Below are 16,355 nucleotides of genomic sequence, written 5' to 3' on the forward strand. Positions count from 1 at the left end.
CCTCCCTCCCTCTATAAGTATAAATTCTGATAAAATTAAATTATGGCCCATCTTTTTTTTATGGACCTTAACTGGGCTATATCAGTTATTAAAAAAAAAAAAATTATTTTCACCATTAAAAATTAGTTTTCATTTTATGCTAATTCAAGTTACTTATTAGCTGATATTGGGTTAATTTAAAATACATTTTATACAGTAAGGAGTTAGGATTAATTGTAATAGAGTTATTTATATTTTTTGTAACTTAAGATGTAATGTTCTGGTTTTTTTTCAAGAATGGTGGACGTGCAGTTAATCAATGTGTGCCTCTTATGATGATTCCATCTACCGCACAGAATATGTTTGGTATGCCTCAATATTCTCAGGTACCAGTTTATACACAGCTACCACCTCAATCTATTGTCAATGCTCAACATTTTGTGCAGGTAATCTAACTTATAATGTATTTTCTTATTTACTACTAGTAGAATCATATTGCATTACTTATTATGTAAAAATGCTAAAATTGAAGTATTTTTAATTAGTAAGGTAAACATAGCATTACCTAAGATAATAACTTACTAAAATGAAAGTATTTTTAATAAGTAAAATAAAATTCATTTCATGAGAATAATTTATTAATAATAGTTAGTATTATTATTAATAATAATTTAATGACCTATCTGAAAGGTATTCAAACTTTATATCCACACAAACTCATAATTTTGAATTATTAATACATTCCAATCAATTCCCCATAATTTATAGTGTCCAAAAAGAAGATGTAACTCTCAATTTTAAATAGTCAATGTTATTCTGGGGTTAAGCTCATCCCCTGAGGTGCTGATGATCACATTTCATGAAAAAGTCATTTTTTTTCAGATTGAAGAAATGTTTCCTAATATTGATAAAGAAGTTGTTAAATCTGTTTATGAAGCTAATAGAGGAAATAAAGATGCTACCATAAATTCACTTCTACAAATGTCTGATGTATAGAGTTATTATGCAATTTTTATCCTTAATCATTTATTTGTATCTATTTGAATAATTGGTAAAACTAATGATCAATGTATGGATGAAGAAGATTGTTTAAATATTGGATTTCAAATATTGCATGGATGAACAAATAAAATTGTTAAAATAATGGATATATAATATTGTATGGATGAATTTATAAGATCATTGAATTATTGGGTGTAAAATATTAATCATTATCTTTAATTAATATATTTACTTCTTTTTATCATTGGTAAGACTGTTATGGCAAGTCCTCTTCACAGTAATAAGCAAGTAAGCCAACTATAGCTAGGTCAGTTATGTAAGCCATTATTATTTGTAATAAGCCAATGTAGTTTGGTATTAACTAATTACAAATCCATTTATTTATAGATGGTTGAATGTATTTTAAATCAAGAAGATGGTCTGGGTGGTGATTAAAAAAACAACATTTGAAAATAGTTTCTATCATTTATTAAGAACCAACATTTTGACCCACATTGTGGGTCTTCATCAGGGCTGGATCTACATTCTGTTTAAATTTCATGGCCTTTATGCAGCACTGATGAAGACCTATAATGTGGGTTGAAAAGTCGGCTTTTAATAATTAGTTTTTTTTTCTGACAATCACCCACACTACCTTCTTAATTATAATCCTTGTTAAAACAAATGTACTTTGATACATCCCATACTAAAATATTAGAATACCTTGAGTTTTTCGCATTTCTTCGCCTCCTATAATTGAATCTGTATTAGATTTCATTTAAAAGTAAATATCCTAGCTATATTATCAATAAATTTTTTTAAAAAAGGTAGTAAGCATAATTTAATTTTAACATTTATTTGTGATTTATTTGTAAGTAATTTTAGATATAATCATTCTGTGATGGGATTAATTTTAATTGGTTTTATCTTGTTTTTAGGTTTATTTTTGTAGTTTTAATTGTTTATAAATTTAGCTGTAATTGATTTTTTCCAAGGGCATATCCGTGTTTTGGTTGAATTTTTATATTTAGATCTTTTATTTTCCAGTGTGTTTGTGCACATCATAAATTCTTAAATATGTAACATGGTATGAGTAATAACTTTTTATTTATACATGTTCAAAGTTGTTATTGGAATTTTCTGTAACTTAATTGGTAGATATAAATTAATTTCACTCTAAGTTTCCTAAGGTTTACTGCTCAAGTTCATGAGAACCCATGAAGCAATAAAGGCCTCATTCTAAATTTTATATATTTAGGGCGTACCTGCTTCAATAACTAGTATTCATTGCCGGATTAAGCCATGTTGAGGACCCTATGTAATGTAAATCTTGGTGTCTCAAAAAATTGCACCACTTATTTATAATGAAAAAATAAGAGAAAGTAATCAATACTGCCAACCTAAATAATGAAAGTGTGTGGAATAATTTTGGAATGCATTCTGAAATTATATTAAATCATTGCTGAGTAGGTAGGACAAGTTGTACATGTCATCAATTTTATCTTAGTGTAAACGTAAGTGTGTACCTTTTAGGCAAATTAGATTACTTTTTTTGTCCTTAAGGAATAAAGATGAAATATTTGAAAAGAAAGTTAAAAATATTTCAACTTATTTTCTTGAGAACTTGATGACAAGACGTCTTGAGCTATCTATAGGGCCCATAGCATTGTTGAGCTGGGATTCAGAAGGCTGTGGATGTGAATCTCACCTATGTAAGTCAGAATTTATTTTGCAGTGGCCCCAAGAAATGAATCCTGACATTCCTACTCTGGAGCAATATTGGTTCTCAATAAAGGACTTGAGCTATTAAAAAAAAACTCATTTTCTCAAGGCCTATCGGCCCCTTGGATGTGTGGTGCCAATAAGCATTTCCCTACATTGCCTACATGGATAATATGGCCCTGGAATGATAACCTATCTCCTGGGTTAAAATGTTCAACTTTTTATTTTAGGTGCCTTCCAGCTTAGAACCAGAATAAATAAATTATATTTTTCTTATCCAGTTACTTTAATTTCATTTAAAGAATCCACATCAAGCAATCCTTGTAAAAATTAAAATACATATAAAGATAATGATGTATATTACAGATAGTGTGTGCGTTGTGTATATATAATCTTAAGTACATTTAAATCTACTATATATATATATCCATTTTACTGTTCATTTAGTCGTTGTTATATATTTTGCATTGTGATCAGAAAGGTAAAGTGTAAGGTATATTGAATGTAACTTATAAAAGAATCAGAAATATGTATTCTCAATAATGAAATTTGAGATATTTTGTAATTGTTTTGTAATAATTATTTGATTTATATTTATAATATATTATACATTCACTATGGTGTTATATCAGGTTATAGATAAGTTTACTGCTGCTATGAATGGTAACAATTTCAATTGCATGTAAAAAATATATTTTCTGTCATTTTTTTAATGTTAATTTTTATAACTTTAATGGTCTGTTCCATTTATTTTTATTAACATCAAATTTTCCATCAATTAACATCAAATTGTTGAATTCAGTTCAATAGTTCAATTATTTGTTTTATTTTAAGAACCATGTTTTATAAAGCTTAAAGTTAGTAGTGAAACTTATAAAGATTCAGAAAAAAGGAATGTAACTTTGTTTATGATTTTATCTTGCTTCTCTTTCCTTAAGCAGTTAGTTCTGAGTTCTATCTTTGATTTTGTTAAAAGTTATAGTTGTAGTTGATTCTTATTTTAATTATTGTTTTGTTTTTTTAATTTATATTGATTGGTATCAATTTCATATCTGAAATTTGAAAAAAAATATTAATTATTTTGAAAGATGTATACTGCTTATAAAAACAAATTAAAGTGCCAAATAAATTTCATTTCTTTTTGTAGTTTTTAGTAACTAAAATTGAAAATAAATAATTGTTTAAATGTTTTATTTCCTAGTCCAACCTTAAATTAACATTGCTCTTGTTTTTAGCTTATAATACATTTTAATATTTAACTTCCCTTTTAAATAATTTTTAATTTTGTATCATTATATTTACTTGGATTATCCAGGTATATTTTATTTCTTTTATGAAGTAAATATTTAACCTGGTATTCATTTTAACGACAACATAACAAATGGGTTTGTTGGATCCATTTACAATTTTTTCTTTACTTTTTACATCAAATTATATGTTCGATATAATCCATTTATTACTGTACTTATTTATTTATACGGAAAATTTTATGGAAAAAATGGATTATACAAAAAAATCAAAAAATAAAAATTAGTTCAAAACACTAAAATATTAGACAATTAACATCATTATGGGTCCCTTAGACCAATCTGTCACGACAAGGGTTAAGAATATTTTATTTCTTTATGAGAACACATGAGCTATAGTTAATTTAAATGATTATTTATTCTCCATTAATATCCAGAAAGCTTAAAAGGACACAAATATACTTGTAGTTTAATGTTTCTCTTTATATAGTTCTGTGGCTCAACAACACCTGAGAGGATTGGTTTCCTTTATGGAACTTTTAGCCATTTGATTCTGTTTCATGCAGCCATCTTATTGCAAACTTCATGTAGGCTTCTTATATCTGAAGATACACTGTCTACCCATCACAGACTTAGTTTTCCTTTTCTTCTGGTATGATCGAGTTCTTACAAGTCTTCTTGGAATTCCAAACTCGATCTTGTCTAAGTAGCCCCATCCCAACCAGCCTGTAAAAGTTTATTTCTGTTACAATAACAGCTTCAGCAAATATTTCTCTATTGAGTAATTTTTTTTTTCAAAGGTCATTCCAATCATTATTGGAACAAGACAGATACAAGTTTTATTGAGTCAGGCCTTTGTAAGCTTTTTCCTAAGTTTGTAATACAGATGTTAAAATAAAAAACAAAGTAACCTTTTTATCTATTGAGACTTTAACAGAGGCTGTCTATGATTTAAAATCATAAAGTGTGATCCTTTCTATGACATTGAAGCAAATGCTAAAGAGTCTCCAATGCCATTCATATATCTTCAGTATTAAAGTATTTTATGTACTTAAGTCATCTGTATAAGGCAGCAATTGTTCTTGCTCAAAGAAAATATACAATGCCCTAACTACGCATATCCTTATCAGGAAAACACTTCTGAGATTGTTCTATTAAAATTAGCACATTTATTTCTTAATTTATCTGAGGATACATTTCTATTTTATTTTTCTCTTTAATTTCTTGAGTTTTGCTTACAATTGTTTACCCTTCTGACAGTAATGATTTATTTTTATAGCGATGGTTTTACATACAGAATTTATTATTTAGGGATTTCTTAATTTCTCAGCATTCACCTGAAATAGCACTTACCCAGACTTAGAGGTAGGGTTAGGCCAGAAAAATGTAATCATTAATATTCATACATTTTCTAACACTGCTCATAGTCCCAAGCAGTTGTGATTTCTGCATCTGTTTCAAGCTATTTAAAGAAAGGTTCAAGTCTTTGATGGTGTCTATAAATCTTTTCATGTTTTTCTTGCTTTAACATTAGCAAAATATCATGTTTGTTTTAAGTGATAGTGTAATCAGTTATGGCCTGGTTCTAGTATTTTACCATTTATCAGTTACTGGGTGTAGACTTTGTTTGTAGTAAGAGCAGATATTATCCAGAATTGAATATTTCTTGGTGAATAATTATTTCTTTATTGTTATGAATCATCAAATATTACTTATACATGAGCACTTGACAGTCTTATTTGAATTAATTCTTTTGGTGTTCTATATAATTAACGTAATTCAGTAGTGGCATTTCCACATACATGAATGGCACCTTCAGATCTCTGTTGCAATCATCTGGTTCTGATTTAGCTAAAAAAGATTTGTCTGGTTCAGAAAATAAAGAATCCCTAATCAGCCAAATTAGTTTTCCATAGAGTTCTTTAGTTGTCTCTATTAAGCTGTAGTTTCTTATTCACTCCTGAGAGATTAATTATTATGAAGGGGATGGTTAGGACTGTGGTCAAGAGTAAACAAAAAATAGTCTCAACTATTTTCTGTTTATTCTTAACTTCAGCCTTCACCTTCTACTCCATATTCGTTTATGGTCTATCATTTATATATATATATATAATATGATTATTATTATTTCCTGCTCTGAGCTATCTGCAAAATGGGTCTTTTTTTTTCTTTTTCTTTTTTTTGTCATTTCTTTCTCTTCTTTCTAAGCTGTTGTTTATTTTATTTCAAAGAAATATTTTAGAGCAAATCAATGGGTGATGAATTATTGATCTTGATGATTGAATTGCTATCATAGTCAACCATTGCATCACTTCTAATTCCTTTTTGTTTTTCATTTTATTTTTCTACTTTCAATTTATTGATTATATCAAAATATTTGCCATTATTTTAAGTTTGAATAAAGATAAAAAAAATGATTGCACATACAAAGATTTTAGAATAAAAACGACCAAGTTACTCTAAAAAGTTAAAGTTTCATTGTATTATTTGAAATATTAATACTTTTCTATAATATCACTTGATTCTTATAAGTATGAATTGAACTATAATGTTTTTGCTATGCTTTCTTAAAATTCAATATACACAAAAGTCCAATATAAACAATTGAAAACAATAAAACTGCAGGGAAAAACTAGTCGACTTCTGCGATCTATCCATTGTGCTATTTCCTGTGGTGTCATTGTGAAGAAACCCTTTTGAGGTGTAGAATTATCTTTTCCTTCGTTAACATCAGATTCTGATGATGTAAAGGGAAAGGGATCTCTGCTTATAGATCCTAAAGACATTACTGTTAATTGACTGTTGTATTTCTGAAACAAAAAAATTATGCATATCTATGACAACATATCGAGGATAAATGATGAAATTAATATTTATATATCATTAAATTTGCATTTTCTTAACCTAAATATTTAAAAATATACCTGTACCAACAATAATGAAATAGTTTTGTTCAACAGTTTTGATATAATGTATTTACTAAATAAATTAAAGGGATATTTCATAAACTGGTTATTTCTGAAATACTATTTAAAATTCATTAAAAGATTAACTATTTTGATTGGAGATAATTTATGACCATTGCAGCAAATGTAGCTGTTGCCTTGATGTAAACCCTATGACCTAATAGTTGCCATCATTATTATTTGTCTCATTAGGTCTAGAATAATATTTGACAGTACCTTCCTGATTTGCAAAGAAGTTTGTTGCGGAATTAGATTGGAATTATTTTTGTTAAATGTAAATTCATTTTTAACATGTGATAGCAGAACTGAACAGCCATAAAAACATTAATACGTACCATTATCCGATTCCACACAGAAAAGTAGAAAATTTAAGTTTTTTTTATTTAAAGCAAACTACGTGTTTTGTTGAATAGGAAGCGATCACTAAAAATCCATTTAAGTTAGTTAATTCTAATTTGCAGCGTAGTAAATTAGACAAAATTTTCTTTAAAAAAAAAAAAGATTTTTTTTTGTTAAAACCATTTGAAGATCTCTCGATTCCATTCCCATTGATATATACAATCTGAATTGGAGAGAGACTGTACTTGGAATTAGAGAGTATTTGTTTGTTAATTATGGTTTTGAACGTCTTAAAAATTATGTATAGGGTTTTTTTTTAAGCCCGATAGAACTTGAAATTGTAAAAAATAACACAAAAAATTAAATTGTAATCAAAATTTTTTTTTATTCGAAAGATCAATACGTGACATTAACATTTGAAAATGATTTCGGGCATATGGGCACCGCGGCTGTTCTTGACGAAGCGCATTCTGTAAAATTGTGTTCAGCGATGAGGCGCATTTTTGGCTTAACGGGTGTGTTAATAAGCAAAATTGCCGCATATGGTCGTGCGATTTGACACCTCTCGATTATTTCCTGTGGGGCTACGTGAAGTCACTGGTTTATGCTGATAAACCAGCAACAATTGACGCCTTGGAGGCCAGCATTGTTCGTGTTATTCGTGACATACGGCCTGCAGTGCTCAAAAAAGTGGCCCAAAATTGGACGTCCAGAATGCGCTTCGTCAAGAACAGCCGCGGTGCCCATATGCCCGAAATCATTTTCAAATGTTAATGTCACGTATTGATCTTTCGAATAAAAAAAAATTTTTGATTACAATTTAATTTTTTGTGTTATTTTTTACAATTTCAAATTCTATCGGGCTTAAAAAAACACCCTATACATATAAATTAATAATCACTGATAGCTAAACAATAGTCAAAAGGTTTATTAAATGTGAATTTTTTGTTAAGTGAGATGTAAAAATTCATTTTTTATTGTATACATGTTGCTCTGTGGCAAGCTGTGAATATATCGATTGTATCGCAAGACGGCTTGTAACAGCAAGTGGAAGGTTGTCGCTAAGGCTTTTTTGTGTGTTGTTTGTTCTCACTACAGTAAGAACGTTTTATGTTATTTAACGGTAACTTATAAAACAGTAAAAAAAATTTATTTGTGTCCACCACCCCCGCGGTTCAACATTTTTATCACATGAACTTAATAGTCACAAATGAATGACATCATTAAATATTTACTTTTATATTCTTCTTTTCCTGTAACCAAACTTAAGTAAAAATAATACTTGTTATCAGTAAAAGAGCTCACGAGCAGATACTAATTTCTACCCTAACCACTGCGGTTACGGCTTCAGTCATGTTAAAAAATATCAAAACTATGTGCTGCAGAGGATTAGCAGTTCATAGCTTTCCACTTTTCCTAATTTTTCCGTAACATATTTTTTAATAAACTTATGTAGTATACATACATCTTTTCTCATTTAGGTGATAATATATTCAGTCATATTCGAAAATTTTGTAGCTACTTTTATTGAAAAAAAATTAAACGGTAAAATTGGGGTTAAAAAAACTATGAGTACAATAATATATACATAAAATTATGGGCTATATTATTCAAAATAAAAAAAATTATCTTAAATTGTAAAAAAAACATTGTGGACTAAAAAATGCAAAATATGTGGACTCACTCATATCTTATTTAAATAAGCAGCTTTTATATTATAAGTGAAGAAATTTTAAATTTCTTTTTTAACTAGCTTTGATTTGCTACAGCTTTACATTACACTTAAAAAGTTATGAAATTAGTTTTATTTCAAAAATAGTTTTCCTAATGTTGAATGATGAAATTGAAATTTTAATTTTAACTATACAATGTGTATAGGTTCTGTACATTTATAATTGAACACTGTTATTGAACCAACTGCCTGAATGAATTTTTAATAACATCACGTAATTTTCCATTACAGTAATAATCCTTCAGAATAGGAGATATTAAAATATTAAAACCCTGTCATTTACGATGATGTCATCAGTCAAACAACGATTTGCCAATATTTGGCGTGTTTCTTATCTTCTGTAAATCATGTAATCTTAGTAAGTTATATTGTCCCCTTAGATAGTACAGTTAAGATTTTACGTAGATTTTCGGTTATCTATAAAAATAAATGAGGTACTACTACTAAAAATGTAGTATGTCTACATGGCAATTGGGGCAAGGTTAGATCAATCACAATTTTTTTTATGACCTCTTCCAGGTTATTTCCGACATATGGTGGAGCGGGTAGTTATCTACAAGGTACCACCCTATTCTATGACCATATTGGGGGGAATAAAGTTTTCATGTCGTAAGATCACTATAGAAATAAAAGTCGACCCCTCCAGGCCGGTTCGAACCAGCGCCACTGCAGTTCCCAGGTTACAAAGACCTACACCTCAACTCCCTGAGTTACATGCGACTGGGAGGATGACCCCCTTCCTGGTTATTTCTGACATGGAGGGGGGGGGGCGGTTGTCTAGAGGTAAACAACCTATGGGTTTGGAGAGCCAAGTTCTCTTTAAGTGGAACCGCCACAGAAATGAAAAAATAGTCGACGGCCTGGGGTCACACCGTCACCCCTGCAGACAGGATGCAGTCGCCTAACAGCTACAAACTGCCAATTCCGAATGTACTGTATTCTATCGGAAAACACCTACTTCTTAACAGGTGTCACTCCAACATGGGGTCTGGCGGTCCCTAACTTATTTATGTCATTCATTTATAGTATCCTATTTATTAAGGGGATTGTCTACCCTTTTTTTATTCTCCCGTATGAAAAATATATATACTCTCATCAATGTTTAAAAATGCTACATCGGGTCCATTTCCTTCCTCAAGGAATTTTACTTCTTATGTTTTAATAAGTTATTAAGATCAATTACTTACAGGACCTAAAGAGGAGTTTGAATTTTTCGACCCCTCTAGAGATGTAAATGATTCGTTCCTTTCCATTGAAGGAATCACTTTTCTTTTTGTTTGAGGTGTCAGGGTTGATCTCAAAATGTACTTGCTGTTCACTTTCTTCAGTTCCACATTTTTTCTGTTAGATTAAAACAAATTATAAAATTTAATTAATAATTTTAAATTAAACTTAAATATTAATAATTATTCGCATGAATAAACAATCTATTTGTTATACAGTATGCTAGGTATCCGACATGGATCTATTTTGTGCTAAGCACCAGGGCCCTCTTTAACCAAGGGTAATAGGGCACCTCTAGGTATGGAAGCCCTTCAATTAGAGAATTTATTTTCTTAACAACTTTGGATTATTGGCTAAAATAAATAACATCTGGCCATTATTTTTATAATTACTTTTCGAAAAGTAGTTAAAAAGATAAACATTTACGCAGGCGACTTTGGCCCAAAGTATGAAAACAATCTCTATTTATCTTCAGACATCAGATTTTAAAAATAAATAGAGATTGTTCTGTTGTTTTTTTTAATTCTAGCCCATGAGGTATAGTTTATTTTTTGAATATTGATTTTCATAAGCATGATAATTAGAAGAAAAGTAGTGGAAACAAATTGTATACGTTAAATAAAAAATCCACCTGAAAATTATTATTTTTTTTGTTTAAACTGAGTGGATAACGATTAAAAAGGTGGAATAAATTAGCTTTTGACGATTGCAATCGGTGAACAACTTATTACGAAAAAAAAAATTAAAAATTGCTAAATATGATCATTACAACGATTATAGGGGTTTGTGATTGTTCTAGGAATTTTTTTCAGGACTCAAACTGTAGCTTTTTGTTGGCTACCTACAGTAAATATTTCATTTAAAAATATAAAAACTTACAGGAAACAGGTGTTCCCGAAAAACGGCATGATATAAAGATTTTTCTAAGCAGTATTTGTTCACTAAGAGTAGTTCTACATTCCTATTTTCGTGAAATATGTGAGGTTTGATTTAATACCTCGAAGACGCATTTGGTAATTCTTGCTTGGGCCGCTTCGGCAAGAGAACGTAGTGAAAATGCAACAGAATTAGGGAAAGCCTGCGGTCTGCTTTGGTACTTAGTAACCCTTCTTGTTTCAAAGCCAGACCGTTAGGCTTCACCTATTACTGTGACAGTTCTCCATTCCTTTACCCGAGCGGCTCAAACAAAAAAAAAACAACAGATTTTCAAATGCTTCTGAGCTATTAAATCGAACCTCACCTAAATTTCACTAAAATAGGATTTAAAAATATTATTATATTATATATACCATTTGGGTCCTTTATCAAGCGATTTTGAGAGAACACCTGTTTTTATATTTTCATGATAGTAAAAACACCTTCAACTAAATTCAATATATTTTCGGAAGCGTAACAGACTTCAGCGAAAGTTACATTCATTTTACAACGAAAACATATGAAACTGTTTAAAATTATTTGTCTGAATTTTAATTGTGCTAATAACTCACCTTCTTCTCCATATTGTATTCACGAAAGCGAATTCTACCAAAGAACCAAAAATAAATCCAGTGCAAACGATGAACCAAATTTCGGTTGCTTTTATGTAAGAAACTTTTGGTAGGGATGATCCTATATTTCTAGACAAAGTAATGAAGGTCAACATTGTACTAGTACCTGAAATCATAATATAATGAGGGAACGTTATTTATCGTGTAAAGTGTTCATTTCATTATAAGTATATAATTTTGGAGCGCGATATCAGATGACGGAAAACAAAATCAGTTAATTGAGTCCCATATAGACAAACCATCCCCCCCCCACCATTCCTACTGGAAAACATATGTAAGAAAATGACTTTGACAATAAATTGAGCATGTGTCGTGTATCAAGTACCCCTTTTCCTTTTTTTTTTTTTTTTACCAACTTTTTGATCCAGAACAGTCTTAAACTATATATTAAAAAGTATATTCCTCCTGTCCTAATGTGGACTTCTCCGAAGACAAATTGAGCCCGAACTGCCATAATCTCCCAAAAACGACCCGCAAATGTTCTTTATGTTCGTCCTCCCTCTTGCTAAAAACTAAAAGTCCGTCCATATAGACCTGTCACATCGGCTCCTCTATTTCACGTAAGAACTCGTATATGAGACATTGGAACGTTATAGAGGCGTTCTTCAACCTAAATATCCCCTTGCAAAGAATTTATAAAGGCAAATAGTTGGGAGTTAATTTAGATACCAAAATTAATTGGAACATGCAAATTGATGAGATGGTGGAAAAGGGAGAAAAAAAAGGCTCAAGCTCCTAAAAGGTATAGGAGGACATGGGGAGCCACACAGGATGTAATGAGTCTCGCATATAAGACTTACGTCCGTCCAGCCTTATAATACGGTTCAAAAGTCATTTATACTGCCGCTGATCCCTAAAGAGGCAAGACGGCCAGCAGAACAAAGGCCTGTGTTTAATCTTGCGTGCAGCTCGCTCATCCTCGTTGCAGCTATGGAGTTGCAAACCACAATAGAACCTCTTTCTAAACGATGTGAGCGAGCTGCAATGTGTCTTCACGAGCGAATGCAAAGAACGGACCCAGGGTTTTGGAATAACTGCAAAAAAATCGCTCAGTTTTGAAAGCCAAAATTTGTTTGAAGAAAGAGGGTTTAACTGCGAAGAAAGGGAATCATTTATATAGGCACATTTCCAAATTAATCACGCAGCTGTCCTCATTGCCTTCAGAACACTGTCTAGAAGGCAAGACCAGAATTCTGTTATCTTCACTGACTCTCAAGCAGTTACCCTTGCTGTTACTAACACGCACGAAAGTCTATCAAATGCTGTTTTGGAATGTTAATCTCACTTAAAAGACCTGACACTCCAAGAAGAGATGCTTTCACTTGATAGCTGGCCACGACTATCTACAGAATAATCTTCGCAGGATAGCCCTTGCTCGGGATCTCACGTGTGTACTGTGCAACCAAGGGAGAATGGATGGAGGCTCATTTGACACATGTTCTCTGACTGAATTGAAAAAAAAAAAATAATTTGAAAAAATCTAATTTATATTGGGCAACCAACGACTTCGGCATAAGAAAGAAAAAAAATTGTGAAATCAATATTTTTTACCTAAAATTAATTTTTAACCAATTTTATGTTATTACATTAGTAGTTTTGTTTTTAGTTTAAGTTTTTTATGAATAACCGTTTTTGCAAAGTGTATATATTAGGTGTAATTGAATCATCAGTTTCATTTGATTTTGAACTGCTTATTTGCCAATTATAAATAAACTGAAAGATGAGGATCTTTTTTTGAGATTAAATGTTTATGGGTAAACTAATAACTTTTTTATATATATATATTTTTTTAATTTCTTGTTCAAGATTGGTTGTATTTATCGATTACAATAAAATATACAACCCCTATAGCCTCAATGAATATGTTAAACTTATTAAAGGTGATGATAGTATAACAAAAGGAAAAGAATTAATATTTAAATGAAATAGTTGACAAATATAGGAAAATTTTTACAATATTATATTAGACTTAGGTAGAATTGCATGTAACTTTTTAATTGTTTATGTGAGGATATCAAATTAATATTAAGATTGTCGTTGATAATAGTCAGTTTGGTCGAAAGGTATATTTAAAATGATTTAATAAAGAATGTTAAGGCTATATGGATATATCGATTTTATTATATTTGGATAATAACTTTTGTTTATTTTTTTTTAGTCTTTTAAGAAATTGTAAAACAATGTTTTAATCAATTGAAACAATTAGATTTTTTTTCAACTAAACTAAGCATGTTATTTCATACACTGGCATCTCAGTTCTGTTTCCAGAATAAAAATTTGCTTTTTATAGGTCCATTATTATACCTGCAATCATAGTCAGCTTTCAGATTATTTTGAGTTTAGTTTTTCTCTAAATGTGGATATGGATCATTCAAGACCGATCCTATCCCCCCTCTTAAGGCACTTCTATTGATAAGGAAGTCATTGTCATTAGATAAATGATTGATGATTTGATTGATTCAATTCGACAGAAAAACCAATTAATTAATTAATAAAATTCTAACCTAAAGTGATTCTTCCAGGAACTGCATTAGGATCTAACCAAAACGATACCCAGGAAACCACAACAAGCAGGATACTAGGTACATAGTAGTCCATAATGTAATGGCCGATTTCTCGTTCAAATCTAAATAAAACTGTAAGTGAGCTGTAAGCACCATCTGTAACATGAAATAAAAATTAAATATTTATTTTTAACTTAAAACAAACTTAATCGTTGGTAATTTATTATTTCTGTAGCCAACTGATGAAGGTTTACAACTAAGGCTGAAACGTTGGTACAGTTTAAACTCCCTCTACCATTTTCCTAATCATTGATATAATTGTAATTTAATTATTACAGAGTACAATAACTAACAATTTAGGTTATAACCAGTATTTTTGTCAAATAAATCTGTTAAGTATTTTTGGCTGGTTTCTTTGATTCAATAATTTATGATGCTCTGAAATTGCAATATTCGGATATTGTCTTAAAACAACGATGATAATATAATATGGCAGTAAAACAAGAAAATATAAGTTCATCAAATCAATATTTAGTTTAATATTTCCTTGAAGAGACCTCGCTGAAATTTACCGGACACCACTCCAGTAACCACTATTATCGTTATGAGCCACCTGGCGCAATCTAGCTGTCGACACGTAAATCACTACGATCATTATACAAACAGTATATTAATATCTGTACTAATTATTGTAAATAATTTAATTGTACAAATGATAGAACAATTTCAAATGTTGTAATATCCTTAAATGTATTATTTGAATCATTAAAGAATACATTAGAATCTTCTGATCCATTAAAAGCTGGTCAAGTAGGGTTTCATTAAGACTGCTGGAAATCGACTAGGGCTATAGAATTACTACCACTTGAGATCACGTCGGGTGGACCTCTTTACGACAGGCTTACCTCGTCGGGCCTGGAATTACTTGCAGGTTTACCAATTATATATATTATATATAATGTGAATAGTTAATTAGTTCTGACTCCAATTGAAGATGAGTGGTACTCTACATCATAAGGCCTCGGCAATGCGTGTTCGTTTAGGAAGCCTCACTCCTTAGGAAACTTGCCTACGGTCGTGAAGGAAATGACAAGTCCTAAAGGAATTAGTTGTAGATGCTTACAGGAAAGAAACTTCACTCCACTAGGAACCAGGTTCCAAAAATAGTACTAGAATAGGGGTATTCATGATGTTGTGTTAAATGTTATATGTTTTACCATGTTAAATGTTATAACTATAGGATTGTGAGCAGCCCTATTTGAAGTCATGTTAAACGTTAAATGCATAAGAGTCCCTAGCGGATTTTCTCAGCAACTTGTTGTATAAGCCTTTATGTTTATAACCTTCCTTCTAGACCCTCATGTTATTGTTTACTTCAGTTTTGATTTAAGTAATTATTAAAACATGCCTAGAGTGAGTGAAAAGTGGAATTTGTGTGAAAGTTTAGCTTATGAGTGTCTTATTGATCTTCAAACTTGTGAAGAAGAGAATGAAGATGAGCTAATTGACAACTGTATTGAAAGTCACAACAACTAATATGGCGGCAATCTCAACTGGTCTATTGTGTGATGTCATTCTCGATTTAACTGACCAAGTAACAGACTCTCCGTTTTACCACGGCAAAAGAAGGCAATTTTTTTCGATTTAACACGAGTTTTTCCATTTAACACGCTTTAACATAGATCATGAATACCCCTAATGTACCAATCCACTGCGTATATTATTACTCACTGCCTCCTGAGGAGATATCCCTGAATGGGATATTCACACTTTGCCAGTGTTTTCTTAGTCAACTCTGTGGATTATTAAACACCATCGAGAGATGCTACTTGTAAGGCATAAGCATTTAGTGAATCAGAAGATTCTATTTTAATCTTTATTAATTCAAATAATATATTTAAGAATATTGCTACATATGAAATTTATATTACATTTTTACAATCAAATTATTTACAATAAATAGTACAGATATTAATATAGGATGTTTGTGTGATAATCCTAGTACATCACGTGTCGATAGATAGCTTGCGCCAGTTGGCTCATAATGGTTATAGCGGTACCTAGTGCGGTGTCTAGTAATATTTTTACAATATTATATTAGACTTAGGTAGAAT

General features: G+C 30.5%; 2 protein-coding genes across 4 annotated transcripts in view; one reads left to right on the forward strand and one right to left on the reverse strand.

The window, feature by feature from the left end:
* Positions 1-1,456, forward strand: part of LOC106685335 (toll-interacting protein) — a 19,716-nt gene extending 18,260 nt beyond the window's left edge. Inside the window, exons 5-6 of the mRNA XM_014427936.2 lie at positions 276-425; positions 862-1,456. Coding sequence (XP_014283422.1) covers positions 276-425; positions 862-975 — 264 coding nt within the window. The 3' untranslated portion in view covers positions 976-1,456. The remainder of the gene's footprint in view (positions 1-275; positions 426-861) is intronic.
* Positions 1,457-6,383: 4,927 nt separating this feature from the next.
* Positions 6,384-16,355, reverse strand: part of LOC106685338 (pH-sensitive chloride channel 2) — a 27,608-nt gene continuing 17,636 nt past the window's right edge. For all 3 annotated transcript variants that reach the window (XM_014427940.3, XM_067044657.1, XM_067044658.1), the window contains 4 exons: positions 14,242-14,397; positions 11,678-11,843; positions 10,154-10,307; positions 6,384-6,739 (listed from right to left, as the gene is read on the reverse strand). In XM_014427940.3, the coding sequence (XP_014283426.1) occupies positions 6,497-6,739; positions 10,154-10,307; positions 11,678-11,843; positions 14,242-14,397 (719 nt within the window). In that variant the 3' untranslated portion in view covers positions 6,384-6,496. The remainder of the gene's footprint in view (positions 6,740-10,153; positions 10,308-11,677; positions 11,844-14,241; positions 14,398-16,355) is intronic.

This window comes from Halyomorpha halys, unplaced genomic scaffold, assembly GCF_000696795.3.
Source record: "Halyomorpha halys isolate HHAL.00 unplaced genomic scaffold, Hhal_1.1 Scaffold682.1, whole genome shotgun sequence".
Lineage (NCBI taxonomy): Eukaryota > Metazoa > Arthropoda > Insecta > Hemiptera > Pentatomidae > Halyomorpha > Halyomorpha halys.